The sequence below is a fragment of the Myotis nattereri genome (genome assembly GCF_964212035.1).
Source record: "Myotis nattereri genome assembly, chromosome: 3".
In the NCBI taxonomy this organism is placed as follows: domain Eukaryota; kingdom Metazoa; phylum Chordata; class Mammalia; order Chiroptera; family Vespertilionidae; genus Myotis; species Myotis nattereri.
Window position 1 is genome coordinate 66,398,209 of NC_138077.1, and position 19,792 is coordinate 66,418,000.

Sequence of the window (19,792 nt, forward strand, 5' to 3'; positions counted from 1 at the left end):
GGACAACCAGACACTTAGCATATTAGGCTTTTATTATATACTAGAGGCCCGGTGCACAAAAAGTTGTGCACTCAGGGTGGGGTGGGGAGGTACCTCAGCCCGGCCTGTGCCCTCTCGCAGTCTGGGACCCCTCCGGGGATGACCACCTACCTGCTGGCTTAGGCCCGCTCCCCGGGGATTGGGCCTAAGCTGACAATCAGACATCCCTCTGACCTGGGAGCCCTCAGGGGATGTCCACTTGCCAGCGGGGAGCAGGCCTAAGCTGCAGTCAAACATCCTTAGTGCTGCTGAGGAGGCAGGAGAGGCTCCCACCACCACTGCTGTGCTGGCAGCCATCAGCCTGGCTTGTGGTTGAGCAGAGCTCCCCCTGTGGGAGTGCACTGACCACCAGAGGGCACCTCCTGCATTGAGTGTCTGCCCCCTGGTGGTCAGTTTGTGTCATAGTGACCAGTCATTCCCAGTCTTTCTGCTGTTAGGGTCAGTTTGCATATTACCCTTTTATTATATAGGATAGAGGCCTGGTGGTGCACAGGTGGGGGCCAGCTGGTTTGCCCTGAAGGGTGTCCCAGATCAGGGTGGGGGTCCGGCTGGGGTGCCTGGCCAGCCTGGGTGAGGGGCTGATGGCTGTTTGCAGCTGGTCACACTCCCTTCAGGGTGGGGATCATCAATGGGGTGCCTGGCCAGCCTGGGTGAGGGGATGATGGGTGTTTGCAGGCTGGTCAAGCCCCCCTCTGTGGGGACCCTCACCCCATGGAGGTTTGGCCAGATTGGTGAGGGGCTGATGGCTGTTTTCAGGCTGGCCACACCCCCTTTAGTGTGGTGGGTCCCCACTGGGGTGCCTGACCAGTTTGGGTGAGGGCTGAGGGCAGTTTTCAGGATGGCCAAGCCCCCTGGCGACAGAAGCTCCCAGCCTCTCCTTTTTTTTTTTTTTTTTTTTTTTAATTCTGGGATTTATTTACCTTCTATAATTGAAACTTTGTTGCCTTTAGTGGAGCTCAGAGCCGGCCATGGCAGGCAGGAAGCTTGGCTTCCTCCATCGCCAGGGGCAACCAAAGCCTCCTGCTCACTCCAGCTCTGTGGCTGCCGGCTGCCATCTTGGTTGGGTTAATTTGCATATAGTCACTCTGATTGGCTGGTGGGCGTGGCCTAAGTTGTGCAAAGGTACAATCAATTTGCATGTTTGTCTTTTATTAGATTAGACTAGAGGCCTGGTGCACAAAAATTTGTGCACTCGGGGGGAGGGGGGACGGGGGGTCCCTCAGCCCGGCCTGTGCCCTCTCGCAGTCTGGGACCCCTCGGGAGATAACGACCTGCTGGTGTAGGTCTGCTCCCAGGTGGCAGAGGGCAGGCCCAATCCCTAGGTGCAGCCCCTGGTCGGGTTCAGAGCAGGGCCGATTGGGGAGTTGGGGCGCCGCCCCCTGTCATGCACAGAGCAGGGCGGATTGGGAGGTTGTGATACCACCCTCAGTCACACTCAAGGTAGGGCCGATTGGAGGATTGGGGCACCGCCCCCTGTCACGCACAGAGTAGGGCCCATAGGGGAGTTGGGGCACGGCCCCCTGTCACACACAGAGCAGGGCGGATCAGGGGGTTGGGGCGCTGTCCTCTATCACCCACAGAGCAGGGCCAATCAGGGAGTTGGGGCACTGCCACTGTCACACTCAGGGAAGGGCCGATGGGGAGGTTATGGCTCTACCCCGTCACACACAGAGCAGGGCCGATCAGGGGGTTGGGGCGCTGCCCCTTGTCACACACAGAGCAGGGCCGATCAGGGGGTTGGGGCGCCGCACCCTGTCACACACAGAGCTGCAGGGTGATCAGGGGGTTGGGGAGCTCCCCCATATCAGGCACAGAGCAGGGCTGATCAGGGGGTTGGAGCGCCTTCCCCTGTCACGAACAGAGCAGGGAGGATTGGAGGCTGTGGCCCCGCCCCCTGTCACACACAGAGCCACAGGGTGATCAGGGTGTTTGGGCGCTGCCCCCTGTCACGCTGATCCTGGTGCGGGGAGGCATATTACCCTTTTACTATATACGATAGAGGCCTGGTACACGGGCCGGGGCCGGCTGGTTTGCCCTGAAGGGTGTTCTGGATCAGGGTGGGGATCCCCACTGGGGTGCCTAGCCAGCCTGGGTGAGGAGATGATGGCTGTTTGCAGCTGGTCACACACCCTTCAGGGTGGGGATCCCCACTGGGGTGCCTGGCCAGTCTGGGGGGGGGGCTGAGGGCTGTTTTCAGGCTGGCGGGTGACTGAAGCTCCCAACCGCTCCTTTTTTTCTTTTTTATTCTGGGCCAGCTTTAGCTTTGAGGCTTGGCTCCAGCTATTAGGCCTCCGCTGCTGAAAGCAGGTTTCTGGCCTTTGTTTACCTTCTGTATTTGAAACAATGTTGCGATCCTGCTGGCTGAAGCCCGGCGGACTAAAGCAAGTTTCTGGGGTTTTGTTTAGCTTCTATATTTGTTACATAGTTGCTTAGAGTTGCAGCTCAGAGGCCTGCAGCGGCAGGCGGGGAACGTTGGAGTCCTCCGCCACTGAAGCAAGCAAGCCTCATGTTAGCTTTAAGCTGCCTGGCTGCTGGCCGCCATCTTGGGTGGCAGTTAATTTGCATATCACCCTGATTAGCCAATGGGAAGGGTAGCGGTTATATGCCAATTACCATGTTTCTCTTTTATTAGATAGGATGATAGTCCTTTTGAAGTCCTTTTTCCTCTTTTCCCTCTCCTTCTGGGACTGCAGTGCTACAAATATTTGAAGGCTGAAGCTGTGTATTCTGTTGATGTTGTTCTTTGTTTCTAGTGACTTTTCTTTCTGTTCTTCAGATTGGATAATTGCTATGTTCCATCTTCACTGATTCTTTCCTCTGCCTCTTCCATTCTGGTATTTAGCCCATCCATTGAGTTTTATTTTGTTTATTTTATTTTTCAGTTCTAAATTTCTAATTGGTTATTCCTTATAGCTTCCATTTCTTTCTGAGACTTCCAATTTTTTCATTTATTTTAAGTATCTTCCTAATTAATTGTTAAGGAAATACTTAGAAAGATACTTACAATCACTTTGTGATTGCTGCTTTAAAATCATTGTAAGATTATTTTAATGTTCTCATCTTGGGATTAGCATCTGGTAATTGTCTTTTCTCATTTAAGTTGCGGGTCATACTGATTTTTGGTATTACAAATGATTTTTTATTAAAATCTGGACATTTTGTGTATTATGAGATTCTAGATTTTATTTATGCATTGTTTTAGCTGGCTTTCTCTGACTTCAGCAGTGCAGGGAAGAGTACCATCTCTCTATATATAAAGGCCAAGAGATCAGAACGACAGAACAACTAAAATGACCAGAATGACTTGTTGCTATGATGGGCACTGCAGCGGCCAACTGGCCTGATTGGCCCTGCAGCCTCTCCCCCCGGCTGGCTCCACCCCTGATCAGCCCCCAACACCCCAATCAGGAACAGGGTCGGCCGGCCAACTGTCCATGGCCCACCCCCGAGTCAGCCACAACCCCTTCCCCTGGGTTGCTTGGTACCCCTCACCCCGATTGGGGGCGGGGCTGGCTGGCCAACCACCTGCAGCCCACCCCCTGGCTGGCCAGCAAACTGCAGCCTCTCCCCCCAGCTGGCCCAGCTCCAGATAGCCCCACATCGAGGTGGGCAGGCCGGACCCCACCCATGCATAAATTCATGCACCGGGCCTCTAGTCTTATTATGAATATAGAAGTCTAGGCTACCCAGTCTTCAACAATTGATACCTGAGGAAGGAAGAGGTTACTTGCTGGTCAAGAGTTGGAGTTTCAGATCCCATTAAGCTCCCATTAATCCACTTTGCTCTTCAGGTGGCCTCCACTGATATCGTGGAGAGTTTTAAAAGTCATCACTATTAGGCCTTCTCAAATACTACCTCAGCAGGGAGGGGTGGATAATCTTATTACTGCTGCAGGTGGTTGAAGTTCAAGCCATCTTATGGGGTCTCCACTGTGGCTTGTTACTTAACTATGGGGATAAAAGTCCTGGTTCCCAGGACTCATCTTCTCTAACACCAACCCCTGGAGGAGTTGTTTTGCCTTGTTAAAGCCTGGTGATGATAGAAATATGGACTCCCCATTTGGCCTTTGCAGTCATGGATGGAGGTGTGGCCACAGCTTTTTTTCTGTGGTGTTTAGCTATAATAGAACACTTTTTGTCTAGAAATTTTCTGTCTTGCTATTCTGTTCTTTTCTTGATCATTTAACTGAAGAAAGCTGGATTTTGTTGAGTTTTTGTTGTCTAAACCAGTGGTCGGCAAACTGTGGCTCACGAGCCACATGCGGCTCTTTGGCCCCTTGAGTGTGGCTCTTCCACAAAATACCACATGCGGGTGCACACGTACAGTATGATTGAAACTTCGTGGCCCATGTGCAGAAGTCAGTTTTCGGCCTGGGCGAGTCTATTTTGAAGAAGTACTGTTGATATTTGGCTCTGTTGACTAATGAGTTTGCCGACCACTGGTCTAAACCTATTGGTATTTTTGAGTTGCTGTGTTTTTTATTGTAGCTGAGATATAATATGATATTAGTCTCAGACATATAACATAGTGATTTGAGATTTCTGTCCCTTACAAAGTGATCACCATGACGAGTCTAGTAACCTTCCATCACTGTACAAAGTTACTATGCTATTACTGATTATATTTTCTATTAGAGGCCCAGTGCATGAAATTTGTGCACAGGGGGGGGGGGCGGGGAGGGATGTCCCTCAGCCCAGCCTGCACCCTCTCCAATCTGGAACCCCTCAGGGGATGTCCGACTGCCAGTTTAGGCACGATCCCGCATCCCTCTCACAATACGGGACTGCTGGCTCCCAACTGCTTGCCTACCTGCCAGCCTGATCACCCCCTAACCCAGCCGTGGGCAAACTATGACCCGCGGGCTGGATCCAATCCGTTTGAAATGAATAAAACTAAAAAAAAAAAAGACCGTACCCTTTTATGTAATGATGTTTACTTTGAATTTATATTAGTTCACACAAACACTCCATCCATGCTTTTGTTCCAGCCCTCCGGTCCAGTTTAAGAACCCATTGTGGCCCTTGAGTCAAAAAGTTTGCCCACCCCTGCCCTAACCACTCCCCTGCCAGCCTGATCGATGTCTAACTGCACCCCTGCCAGCCCGATCACCCCCAACTGCCTTCCCCTGCAGGCCTGGTCACCCCTAACTGCCCTCCCCTGCAGGCTTGGTCACCCCCAACTGTCCTCTCCTGCCAGCCCCATCACCCCTAATTGTCCTCCCCTGCCAGCCCGATTATCCCCAACTGTCCTCCCCTGCAAGCCTGGTCCCCCACAACTGCCCTCCCCTGCTGGCCATCTTGTGAAGACATGGGGGTGGCCATGTTGTGACCACTGGGGGGTGGCCATCTTGTGCAAGTGCATGACAGTCAATTTGAATATTACCTCTTTATTATATAGGATACTGTACATTATATTCATGTAGTTATTTGTTTAATGACTGGAAATTTGTACCTCTTAATTCCTTGCACCTTGTTCACCCATCTCTTGCTCCCCTTCCATCTTGAGTTGCTGTTTTCTTTAGCTCTAAGTCTGAGATATGTGAGGCAAAAAGAAAACTTACCATCATATCTTTCCTTGGGTCCCAAGGTTCTCTGTGATCGCCTTCACCTTTCCATATCTCAGAATCTTATGTTTGTTTTTATATAACTAGAGGCCCAGTGCACAAAATTGTGCACAGGTACAGTCCCTAGGCTTAGCCTGTGATCAGGGTCATCTTCCCCAGCTGCTGGCAGCCGGCCCCACCCCCCCCCCCACCGCCACCCACCCCGGTTCCCCATTCACCATCCAGCAATGGAAATCTGATGGCAGGGGTGGGACCATAAAATCGGCCATTCCTGCTTGCTCGCTGGTCCTGCCCACGCTGCCAGTCACCCACATCCCACACCACCCACCCCTGTTCCTTGTTCACCATTAGTGGCAATCGGAACCTGTGAGCTGGGGAAGGGACCAAGAGGTCAGCCCATTCCACCCACTTGCCATTCCTGCCCCCCACCGACCCTGGTCCCTGTTCCCCATCTCGCGATGGGAGCCTGATGGTCGGGGGAGGGACTGAAAGATTGGCCATTCCCACCTGCTCACCGGCCCCACCCCTGCTGCCGATCACTCTCTGTGTATGGGTGACTGGCGGGGCAGGGGCCTTGGCCTGGCGCCACCTGCATCCCCTGCCACTCACCCCGGGTCCCCATTTGCCATCGGCGATCAAAGCCTGCCAGCCAGGGAAAGGAACCAAGAGGTGGTCGGTGCACCTCATAGTGACTGGTTGAGTGGTTGTTCTGGTCATTCTGCCGTTATGGTTGCTGGGCTTTTATTATATAGGATGTGCAAGGTTTTTATTTGTACTTAGCAGGAAACATAGGAAAATATAGATCTATGCCATCTTCCTGGAAGTGGAAGTTCTCTCAATTGATTTTTAAATTTATATTTACCTTTAACCCAGCAATTTTGCTAAGCTCACTTTTTTGCAGATTCTTTATAATATTTTATGATTATGACAGTTTTGTCATATAAATTCTTCCGGTTCCTGAGCACATAATATATTTCCATTTCTTTGTGTCTTCTTCAATTTCTTTCATCAGTGTCCTTTAGATGTTAGTGTACATGTGTTTCACCTCCTTAGTTAAGTTTATTCCTAGGTATTTTATTCTTTTGTATTCTTCAACTTTACTGAATTTGTTTATTAGTTCCAACAGTATTTTAGTGGTGTCTTTAGAGTTTTCTATTCACACAATGACAATTTTACTTCTTCCTTTCAAATCTGGATGCCTTTTATTTCTTTCTCTTGCCTAAATGCTCTGGCTAGGACTTCCACTATTATGTTGAACAGAAGTGGTGAGAGTGCACATCCTTCTATTGTTCCTGATCTTAGAGGAATACTGCCTATCATTCAATAACTGAACATAGTTGTTTCATAGATTTTTGTTCAGTTTTCTAGTTATTTGTACTATTACAATAATTATGAGCCTTCTTTCTCTAACATGGCCAGAACAGAAGCATATGCTCTCATCTGTGAGTGCCCTCTTTTAGCATTGTTATATACAAATGAAGTCTCTTTTTATTTTTCACCCTTGCTGGAGCAAGGCCTCCAAAAATTGGTTGCCTCCCCCCCCCCCCCAACAAACAAAAAGGGGGAGAGAGAGCATATAAATGAAGTCTTGTCAATTAATACATTAGATGCCATGCACTGCCTCTTCTATTTTACTAGAGGCCCGATGCATGAAATTTGTGCAAGGACCTTGGCTCCGGACCCCGCTTGCCACAGCCGGGGGCCTCTGCCGCCTCTGCTGTGGCCCCCGCCTGCTGTGGTGTTGTCCAGAAGGAAGGATGTCCGGAAGGACATCATGTCTAATTAGCATATTACCCTTTTATTATTATAGATGTTTGTGCTCCTAAAGGGCTGACTGCTAGATATGTACATATTCATGTTGACTGATGGGCTTCACTTCAAAGAATCAGATAGGTAGGTTAGTGTCTCTCAGTGAAGATCTCTACAGTGCTGGCAGCACTGTATCCTGATGCCCTGGTACCCATGCATGTCCCCTCGGTGCTTGGAATATCCTAGGAATTCTACCAAGAAGACTGTATTCATCTTTTTATAGCCTTCTCCTGGGAGTATTCCAGGCTATAATTTTCTCTGGTCTGGTTTATCCATTAATGTAATTTCATCTTCTGCCTTCTGGAAGTGTGTCACTATTACTGTTTTCTCATGGCTACCTATCCCATTATCAGCTTTTCTAATAATTTATTCTCTTTAGTTTCTCTGCAATATCATTTCCATGGAGCTTGGGGAGAGTGGGGAAGGCAAATACATAGGTCCATACTATAATTTTGAATTAGATGCCTCTTTGAAAATGTTATGACAAATTTTGTGACAATCACTATGTTATTAAAAATTTCAATTAACTTTTTAGTGAATAGAGTGTTGATATCTCCAAGGGTTAATATCTATCAAAGGAATAAGTAACAATGTTGATGTAAATTGCTTAGAAATGAACCAAATCCAATGAATGATTCAGATTAGTTAAGCACGTCTGGTGGATGGATGGATCTGTTCGTTTGTCTATTATTTTGCTTGGGACGCTTTTAAATATCAACTTTAAAAAATGTTTGAACTCTATAGACAAATGTAACACTGCAGGCTAAGAATTATACTTTTGCTTCACGATTGAATTTGATTATATACCTATAGTAAAGTAGACAATTAGAGTTTATTGTATATTTGTGGCTGGGTTATCTATTTTTCTCATAGGTATAAGAGTAAACCTGCTGATGACTATGAAGATCCCAAAGATGTTCAAGCCATCAAAGAGGCTCAGGTGTTTATGGGAGACTTCAATCTGAAGACAGCTGCCGACTATAAGATACCTGAGCACATGAGAATAAATGCTGCCAAGAAAGAAGAGGAACTGGGACAGCTAGACTCTATGGTACTTAGAAACACTTGTGTGTTTCAGATCAAAAAATGACTTCCTCCCGCTCTCTGCCCCCTGGGACCTGGCTGAGTACACGCCTTCAGGAAGGACTTCCATTGAGTGGTAGGAGGGGAGGACAGGGGAACAGAGCCCTCATAGCCAGCTGAGGGATACCACACATTATAGCCAGATTGCCTCCCCTTCTGGAGAAGCTAAATGGGGAAAAGCCTAAAAGCTAGAGAAAAGAGTAATTTTGTAGTGAACAGGAATGGTCAGATACATTTTTATCTTGAAATTTTGTTAGGCATTTCAGTCAGGGGACAAAAGCAAATCATATTTGAAACTGTTCCTTGTGAGTGGGTTGTCATTTTGCTTCCTTTCTGTTCTTTTTAATTAGACCCATTCAAAGAAAATGTACTTGAACAAGTCCATCCTCTCACTTCGAGACCTTAAAGTGGCTGTCATCGAGGAGATACAGTGCCTGGTACAAGAGATGAAGAACATTCAGTCAACTCTTCACGCATCCAAGCGCATCCCCATTCCGAAAATCCCTCAGATACACCCGGAAGAAGTTCCTGAAAAGAGATTTCAGTATGATGAGGAAATTCTCCTCGCTTTTAAGCAACAGCTGATGAAAAATGAGGATTCAAAGGCGCCCCTAGTGGAACAGGCGGGGCCGGTAGGCTCAGGTGGAGGATTCCTTAGATCCTCTTATGCGAAGGATGGGGATTTGACAACACGAGAGTCCTTGTCTAGAGCGTCAAGGTCATCAGCATTCAGCCTAGATATTCCAAAGCCATCTGAATTTGAAAGAGCAGATCCAATTGATATAGAGACGGAGATTATGAAGAGGAAGGAGATTAAAAACATATACATGCAGCAGTATTTGGCCAACAGGGTAAGGGGTGAGACTGTGCCTATTTATTTTTTAAATATATTTTTATTGATTTCAGAGAGGAAGGGAGGAGAGAGAGGTAGGAACATCAATGATGACAGAGAATCATTGATTGGCTGCCACCTGCATGCCCTCCCACCCCGCACTGTGGATCGAGCCTGTGCCCTTGACTGGAATCAAACCCGGGACCCTTCAGTATCCACTGAGCCAAACTGGCTAGGGCCGAGACTGTGACTATTTAAAGCTGAGAGAGAATGGAGCAGGGATGTCTACCAAGTTTATTAATTATTTACTTAACATTTTTCTACATTAACCTTCCCCAAACCCTGACCAGCCCACAACTCACTCATGGCTTGGCTTCCTTCCCACCCCTGTATTTTCTGAAAATCACTGTGCTCTGCCCAGAACTGTGGAGCTTTGTAGCTCCTTCCTTTTTGGAAAGCTAAGCATTAGGGGCAAATGCATGTTAACTGGCATCTCGCTGAAGCCATGGCAAAGGGGAAGTGATGAGAAGCTTTCACATGATGGATGGAACATAACAAAAACCTTCCAGAGGAAATGGGCCACCCTCTGCTTTTCATACTCTCCCCTTTCTCTCATTTGCTCCAATACTGGGAGTGTTCATGGTGATGAACGGCTTCAAAATTCTTCTGGAGCTAGAATGCCAACTATTTTTATTTCTAGGAATATCAGGACCAGAGTGGGAGCAGTTGTGCAGGAGGTACTCCTGGGGTGCTAGTTCCCTGCTACCAGCCGTATTGTGTTTTTTCCAGCTAGGCACTCCTCTATAGCTTTCCAACCTTATTCTTCACCCATCAACTCTTCTACATCCAGCCCAGTATTCTCATGCTTTCTGCTTCTCCCCACTTTCCTCCCCCAATTCTGAATTTCTTATCTGTGCTTTTTCTTTTGCTATTTTCTTCTACCAGAGTTGAGTCATTGTTCAAAACTCAGCCCAGTTCCAAACCCCTTCCAAATCTTCTGTCCACATCATATACTCTTAAAAAACAAAACAAAACAATAAAAAACAACTTCCATTGCACCTATAATCAGCACATCATGTTTTATTCTTAGTTTTCTTTGCTGCTTTGTGTGTGTTAGTTTTGTCTTGCAAATTAGGTTATATAGATCTTAAGGGAAGATACATAACTTCTTCTGACTCCCTTGCAGTGTCTTGGACAATGCCAAACATGTAAAATGTTTTGACTGAATTGACTAATTTACTTTATTAATTAAAAATACTTATTGGTCCTTGTAATAGCAGGGACAGTGTGAGCTAGGTAGTAGTGATGCAACTCAAGTCAGACATGTTCTCTAGCCTCATAAAGCTTGAAGGGTGTCAGGGATAAGAGAGAATAGGACAAGTGAAACCCTTACAAACTTGGACACCTATGTGGTAAGTTTCAGAATGCTGTTGTACTAAAAATATATAGTCCTGCCTCCAAAGAAATTTTTAAATAATTCAAATGTGTTGAACAAATTTTTGGGGGGAGCCCACTTAATCTACAGCCCTACATAAAGTTCATTTTTTTTAAAAAAAAAAATTTCTTTGGTTTTCTTTTGTTTGTTTTTAAGCTATCTGAAATTCTCTAGAAGTTTTACTGTCCCAAACCCACAGATCTCTTCACCACTCTCAGCACCAACCTGGGCCCTCACTCATAAACTGCAAGCATTTGAGTTGAGGTTCCCCCATCATGTACAGCCTACATGATGTCCTACACGGAATGGTTTGTCTTCTTCCTGCTGTATGCGTTTCCTCAGGAGAATCAGTCCTGGAGCTCTCTCTCGATCTCTTCATCTCCTTTGGGATGGGATGGGTGGGGGAGAAGCTGTGCCAAAATCAGAGCAAAACTGAGGCTTTAAAATCATTAGGACGCCAGACGAGTAAGGTCTAGACCAGGACTTGGGATACTTAGGTTCCTATCCCAGTTCCGTGACAAATTAGCTTTGATCTCAGGAAAATCACCGTCAGCCTCAATTTCATCATTTCTACAGTAAGAAGATTGTGAACAGGTTTCCTGTGGGTCCATGCTTGTACTTACCTATTTGAAAATATTTACTGTTTGGTAGGTTTGAATATTTTCAAAGTAAGAAGTTGAGGGAAATATTTATCTAGTGTTTACTGTATGAAAAGCCATGTAGAATACTGTGGGGGATATGATAGAGGTAGATATAACACTATCTACAAAGAGCTTATAGTCAGTACAACAAGACTTTTTTGATCGATGGCTTTTTAAAAATATATTTTATTGATTTTTTACAGAGAGGAAGGGAGAGGGATAGAGAGTTAGAAACATCAATGAGAGAAAAACATCGATCAGCTGCCTCCTGCACACCCCTTGCTGGGGATGTGCCCGCAACCAAGGTACATGCCCTTGACTGGAATTGAACCTGGGACCCTTCAGTCTGCAGGCCGAAGCTCTATCCACTGAGCCAAACCAGTTAGGGCTCAATGGCTTTTATTTAATGGACTAGAAATAGCTGGAAGGACTATAGTTATAGAATTTCTGCCACTTAATGAATAAATTAATTTATGTAAACTTAAGACCATTGATGAATGATTTATATGACTAGACACAACCACACACACCCATGTAATTCTCCATCTATATTAATGGCATAATGAGAAAATGCCTTTACCCAAACAAATTAGTATTGTTAGTTTAAAAAAATACTGTTCTTAACTTCTAACATATATACAAATCTTTTTCTACCTCAGATCAAAGAACTGATTGTCACCTTTGATGCAGAACTCCATCTCCTGAGACACCAGAAACTGAAACTAGACATTCAGATGAAATTATCTGACCTGAATCATGTCACATTATTTCAAGAAATGATGCTCCTCAAGAATTTTGAAAAACAGGAGAACATACTTCAAGAGCGTGTGAATTCATTAGACAAAGAGGAACAGGAGATGCAAGTATGAATGAGCAGGAAAATGCTAGCTGGGTGCACCCTTAAGTTATGGAAGGAACTTGATTCTTCTTTTCTTCTCCACTTAATTTTTTATCTTGTTCAAGTCCTCATCTCTTTCTTTTCTTCTCTTCCTTCTCTTTTTCCCCATTATTCAGACTTGCTCTCTGTTGTTTTGGTATCCTTGGTCAGAGAGAAGTGAATCAGATTTTTTTTTTTAGTAAATTTGATCTAATGTTTTGTAAGGTAGAATAAAATTTTCAAAAGTTAGCCTTATATTTAGTTTATCCATAGATTTCAAGTTTATTTTATGTTGTTACTACCCACCATGTGAAGTTGAGTTTTGATTATATCCTATTCTTATGAATATAACTGGAAAAGAAGTTCATGAGTTTCTTAAATCTGATAGCTAGTTTCAGAGTAATGCCTAATTAAATTTACAGAAAATTGATTCTTTATTTGTTATATATATGTTAAATTTAAAGAGATAAATTATACTATTTCTCTTTGTCCTAAAGGAAGATTCTATTAAATAGATATTACATAGTGAATAGTGACATCAGTTTTTTGGTATTTCAGCTTCACTAAAATATGATGTATCTTTTTTTTAAATTGTCATACATAGTGGGCAAAAGTAGGTTTATAGTTGTAATACAAATAAATAATACAATTAATAAATAACACAAGAATAAACTGTATTTTGCATACTCACAACTGTAAGCCTACTTTTTCTCACTCCAGTATAGATATTAAAAAAATTTTGTTTTTGAGACCACCCATGCAATTATATTAGTTGACATCCATATATCAATAAAAATTTCAATTTATTTAATGTAGATTTATTTGAGAAAACAAAACATTAAAAATTGATTTTATTTGATTACAAATGTAACCATGTGGTTTTTGTTTTTGTTTTTTACAAAATAATTATAAAATTTTAGTCATATAAATGAATGGCTCTGCAAATATCAGAAATGTAAACTTCCATTAAGAAGCTTTGAGTCCTGGCCAGTTTGGCTCAGTGGATAGAGCGTCAGCCTGTGGACTCAAGGGTCCCAGGTTCGATTCCGGCCAGGGGCATGTACCTTGGTTGCGGGCACATCCCCAGTGGGGAGTGTGCAGGAGGCGGCTGATCGATGTTTTTCTCTCATTGATGTTTCTAACTTTCTATCCCTCTCCCTTCCTCTCTGTAAAAATCAATAAAATATACTTTAAAAAAAAAAGAAGCTTTGGAAATGTAACCTTACATTGCGATGCACCTTGTTCTCTGAACCTGGTTTAACAGATGAAATATTTTATTTTTTAAAAATATATTTTTATTTATCTCAGAGAAGAAGGGAGAGGGAAAGAGAGAGAGAAACATTAATGATGAGAGAGAATTACTGATTGGCTGCCTCCTGTACACCTCACACTGGGGGTCGAGCTTGCAACCCAGGCATGTGCCCTGACTAGGAATCGAATTGTGACCTCCTGGTTCATAGGTCAATGCTCAATCACTGAGCCACACCGGCCGGGCCAGATGAAATATTTTCATCTGTTCTTGTTCTTGTTTGTTTAGTGGAGAATGAATGAATCTATGAAGGAGATGGAAGAGAAAAAGAATGAAATCACCAGGCTCCAGGACCAGGAAAAGGCACTCTATGCTAGTTTTCAAGCAGCCGTTGGAGAAAACAAATTTGCTAACTTCCTCATGAAGGTCCTAAAGAAAAGGATAAAACGGGTGAAGAAAAAGGAGGCCGAAGGAGATGCTGGTTTGTATTTCTTTCTTATATATGAACATATTTTTTTCTCACTAGCATGAAATAGAGAAATAAATAAGTCGTGCTCATCACAACATAGATGATGTGGCAGCATTGTGGGATTTAAAGAGGAGATGATATAAACCTTTTCAGTCTGTATAAGTCAAGTCTCACTTTTTCTTCACTGCCACATCAGACGATGTTTTATTTTCAAAACTTGAAAATAAGAGAAAGGAAAAGACATGGCATGCAAATATTAATCAAATCAAAGCAGGAATGGCTGAGTTAATGTCAGATAAAGTAGATTTCAAAGCAAAGAAAATTACTGGAGACAGAAAAACCTTGTACAATGATAAAAGTGTCACTCGGCCAGGAAGACATAGCAATCTTAAATGTGTATGCTTAAAACAACAGAGCTGTAAAATATGTGAAGCAAAAACTGATAGAAATGAAAGGATAAAATAGACAAACCCATGATTACATTCGGGTACCTCCATCGCCCTCTCTCAACATTTGATAGAACAACTATGCAGAAAATCAATAAGGATATAGAAGACCTAAACAGCACCATCAACAAAAAGGATCTAAATGACAGTAATAGAACACTTCACCCAAAATAGCAGAATATACACACTTTATAAGTAAGTGCCCACAGAACATATACCAAGATAAACTATATGTTAGACTATGAACAAGTCTTAATAAGTATAAAAGAATTGAAATCATATGGAATGTGTCCTCTGACCATGTCACTTATGTTATTTCTAGAAATGTATATTAAATACAACTAAAATACAAAGTTATATTTAATATACATTTCTAGGAATCAACCTAGAAATCAGTAACAGAAAGATAACAGAAAAATCTCAAAACACTCAGACCTAAACAACAAGCTTTATATAATCCATGGGACCCAGAAGACATCTCAGTGTAAATTTTAAAACTACATTGACCTAAGTGAAAATGAAAATGCAACTTATTAAAATTTGTGGAATACTGCTAAAGCAATGTTGAGAGAAAAATTTTAGTACTAAATTAGAAAAGAGGACAAGTCTCAATCCAATAATTTAAGCTCCCACCTCAAAACCTCAAAACAGACTTGCAAAATAAAACCAAAGTGCCCTAACCAGTTTGGCTCAGTGGATAGAGTGTTGACCTGGGGACTGAAGGGTCCCAGGTTCGATTCCAGTCAAGGGCATGTACCTTGGTTGCGGGCACATCCCTAGCAGGGGGTGTGCAGGAGGCAGCTGATCGATGTTTCTTTCTCATCGATGTTTCTAACTCTTTATCCCTCTCCCTTCCTCTCTGTAAAAAAATCAATAAAATATATTTTTAAAAAAATTTAAAAAAAACCCCAAAGTGAACAAGCAGAAGAAAGATAGAAGCAGAAATCAATAAAATTGAAAGCAGAAAACCAAGAGAAAAATCACTTATATGAAGAGCAGTTTGTTCTCAGGAAGATCAATTGATTGACAAACCTCTAGCAAGAGTAAAATAATAATAATAATAATAATAATAATAATAATAATAATAATATAAAAGGAATAGAACAAACAAGGTACCAATATCAAGAATGTAAGAGGTGATATAATTACAAATCTGCAATACAGATATTAAAAGATAACAAGGAAATACAATGAATATCTTTATGCACATACATTTAGAAACTTGGATGAAATAGATAAATTCTACAAAAAATATTACCATGACTCATCCAATCTGAAATAGATAATTTGATAACTATTAAGAACATTGAATTTATAATTAAAAACATATACATATATTTTATTGATTTCAGAGAGGAAGGGAGAGGGAGAGAGAGATAGAAACATCAATGATGAGAGAGAATCATTGATTGGCTGCCTCTTGCAAGCCCCCTACTGGGGATCAAGTCTGAAACCCAGGCTGTGCCCTGACCTGGAATTGAACCGTGACCTCATAGTCCATAGGTTGGCGTTCAACCACTGAGCCACACCAGTTGGGCTGAATTTGTAATTTTAAAACTCCCCTGATGAAATCTAATGGTCTAAATAGTTTCACTGGAGAACTCTACCAAGCATTTGAAGAAGAATTACTACTATTGTACACAATATCATCCAGAAAATCAAAAAGGAGAGAAAATTTTCCAGTTCACATTCTGAAGCTGGTGTTATCCTGATACTAAAACTTGGAAACTTTCGTATTATGTTATGAGACTCTTGATCTCATTAATATCTTTCATTTAACTTGCCTTTCTCTAATACTGCCCTGCCAGAGAAAGGGGTGGGGGCCCACTCCTTTCTGCTAGGTGGAGGTATTCAGCCTTCATTGTCACCCCAGGGAAGTGTGATCTCCTTGTCACTGCTGTGCAGATGGGAGTCCCGGCTCCTCCTTGTAATCTCTATTGACACATTGGGGATGGCCTTGGTACCACTGCGCAGGGGTGAAAGTCTTGATTCTCCTCCAGGGCTCTTCGGACTCCACCTCTGTGGGGAATGTGAAGGGAACCTTGTTACTGCCAGGTGAGAGTGGAAGTCCAGGCTACCCATAGGGTCTCTACAAATATCTGAATGGTAGAAAAGGCAGCCGGTTATCAGCCAGCAGGAATACAAATCCCTCTTTCCTGCATGGCCTTCTCTGACACCATCCTCGTGCGACTGTTGGTGTGCCTCATTACAGCTTTGCAAGGGTGGATGTCTAGATTCCTCACTTGGCCTTTGCTGATATGGGTGGGAGTGGGGCCACATTTTTTTTCTTTGTGGTATTTGGTTAGGTTATCATCTAAATGTCTTACTAGACTGCCTCTTTCTTGGTCATTTGGCGAGAGAGAGGAAGTTCTTGTTGGGTCTTTCTGTATCTGCAGCTGTTGGTGTTTCCAAGCTGCCCACTTATTCATCTCTGAGTTTGAGATATGAGGCCAAGGAACTCATCCGAGTGTTGTTTCTCAAGTTCTGAGGTGCATAGTTGATCTCCCTTCTTCCTGCTTGTCAAAATCTTCTTTTGTTTGTTTTATAAGTAATAACCAGAGTTTTTAACTATATTTAGTGGGAGAAATAGGGAAAAGTAGATCTACTTCATCTCCCTCAAAGAGGAATTCTATTATGTAAGAATTTTAAGGTCTAATTTTAAACTTTGATGCTTTATTGCATAAGTTGGTACAGATCACTTAAAGTAATTTTATGGGAGAGCTTATATTTAAGAAATCTACAGAGTATGAGGTCCACCTCTTATCTCTAATTTTATGTTTTATAAGATGCAAATTTCCATTTGGTGATCTATGGTTCATAGAGTTCCTCAAGGTGTTTTAAAAGAAAACGAGGCCGGGGGGGAGGAGGTATATATAAAGGGGGGCAAAGTGGGGAAAATGGGGGACATCTGTAATACTGTCAACAACAAAAATAAATTTAGCCCTGAAAAAAAAAGAAAGAAAATGAGGCAGAGTTGGGTGGCAGATGTCTATAACCCCTTATCCAGAACTCTTGAGGGCAGGTGTGTTTTAGTATTCAATTTTTTTTAATATTTTACTAGAGGCTTAATGCATGAAATTCATGCAAGGGCCTAGGCCATTGATGGTGAACCTTTTGAGCTCGGCGTGTCAGCATTTTGAAAAACCCTAACTTAACTCTGGTGCTGTGTCACATATGGAAATTTTTTGATATTTGCAACCATAGCAAAACAAAGACTTATATTTTTGATATTTATTTTATATATTTAAATGCCATTTAACAAAGAAAAATCAACCAAAAAAATGAGTTCGCGTGTCACCTCTGACACGCGTGTCATAGGTTCGCCATCACTGGCCTAGGGCCTGGCCCCTGCCCGCTGCGGCTTTGTCTGGAAGGAAGGATGTCCAGAAGGATGTCTGGTCTAATTAGCATATTATGCTTTTATTATTATAGGTAGAAGATATTGTATATGACATTATTAAAGAAATCATTCATAACACTTGTTAAAGAACAATAAGGCAGACTTTATTTAGGGGGGATGACTATGATGGGATTTTGTAGAAAAGAAGAGAAATCAGTGCAACTTGGAGTACAAGGACAAGTGGAAATTTATAGCCAAGGAGCAGGGTGAGGGGTCAGTGGATGGAAAATTAGTAAGAGGTAATCCTTTGCTAAACTAACCTGGCAGGATTTTGGCTGAAGGAAGGCCACAGTGATAAGATATTGTGGGCACGGAATAAGGAATTTGGTCAGATATCAAGGGTAGGGGATTTTTACTAAACTGATAGCAAGATTCTTCCTAAAACTGGAGTAAATGGGCCAAGGACAGAGCCCAAGGCCAAGGACAGAGCCCAAGGCCAAGGACAGAGCCCAAGGCCAAGGACTAGTCAGAAAGAGAACTCAGTAGGGCTGACTCAGTTTGGTTAAAGGAGAGTCTTTGTCAAGTAATCTCCAGAAGGGTGTGCTGCAGGTTCTCTAAATCAAACATCTCAGTCCTCCTGCATCAACACATGAACGTTCACACTTAAGTGGGTTAAAAGAAGGTTATACATAGCACTTCTTCCGTTCAGATAAGTTGTGGAAATCTTCTCTGCTTTGAGGGCACTGTGGTTTAGGAATTGTAGACCTATGTAACCAATTGTGTGTTAGGTGGGTCCCAGCAGAGACAATTTGACCACTTGGCCTCAATCCTCTGTGACTATCGCACAACCTTCTGCAGGCATTTGAGTTTGTGGTCTCTATCTCTTTAACCATTTTAAACTCTTCTAAAATATTAAGTAATTCCATGCTTTTTCTCTGCTATTTTCCTAGTGACTTACTCATTGAAAAAATGCCTTATTTTTAAAATGTGGGATTTAGCTTAACACTGGGACTTCTGCTTATTAGCAATGTTTTACTCCCTCCTTAGAAGAAGATGAGGAAAGTGAGGAATCAAGTGAGGAGGAATCTAGCTTGGAGAGTGATGAAAATGAGTCTGGATCTGAAGATGACGTTTTTGATGATTCTTTCTGCCCATCAGGTAAGTTGGATAAAACCAGATGTTCTCTGTGAAGTAACTATGAATTGACCATACCAAGAAGATCCTTTCTTTTCTTTTTTTTGGGTCTTCTCAATTATTGCATCATAATATTTAAGGAAAGGATGGTTTAAGGTATACAAAGTATAGTCTAATGAATACTTTGGGGGGCTCTCTGGATGGTTGATTTTCTGTTTCTTTAGGTGGCTATCTATGAGTGACAAATGATCTGTTGACGATCTTTAGTCCATTGAGGGTCATTAATTATGCAGCAAGTTTCATTTTATGGGAAAACAAAAGATTATTATGTATTTTTAAAATGTTTTTTTCTTTTTACAAAGGTCTCCCTTCTTTGACAAACCCATTCACATTTTCATATTTCAAATCTGTTTTGTAAGGGCAGTTTGTACCTGTTTCCTGGAGATTCTTGGCAATTTATATTCACTGTTTTCACTGGTGAAACCAGTCTGAAACACCCAGACCAATATTCTTACAGTTTCAATAGGTAAATGATTCTGTAGAAAAAGAATTTCTATTTGATCTAAAATTTATTTTTCTAGTCATTTTGTATAAATTATAAATCAAATTTTAAAGTTTAATTCCAAATAAATTTTAAATCTTGTTTTGATTTTTGAAAATAAGAGTCATCTTAAAATCATAATCTTTATGAGTAGAAGAGAGCTAAAAAATCTTGTATTGCACCTCGTTATTTTATACCAGGATCCAATGGGTTGAACAGTCCCACAGCTAGTGTAGTGGTAGAACTAGGATTAGAACTAAGGTTCCTGAATTCCATTGTAGTACTCTATTATATTTTCACACTAGAGGCCTGGTGTATGAAATTTGTGCACTG

General features: G+C 42.5%; 1 protein-coding gene across 1 annotated transcript in view; it reads left to right on the forward strand.

Annotated features, from left to right (window-relative positions):
• Nucleotides 1–19,792, forward strand: part of CFAP44 (cilia and flagella associated protein 44) — a gene marked incomplete at its 3' end in the record, with an annotated part of 124,576 nt that overhangs the window by 88,053 nt on the left and 16,731 nt on the right. The window contains 5 exon segments of the mRNA XM_081085985.1: nt 8,286–8,463; nt 8,846–9,346; nt 12,063–12,266; nt 13,818–14,010; nt 18,832–18,942. Coding sequence (XP_080942111.1) covers nt 8,286–8,463; nt 8,846–9,346; nt 12,063–12,266; nt 13,818–14,010; nt 18,832–18,942 — 1,187 coding nt within the window.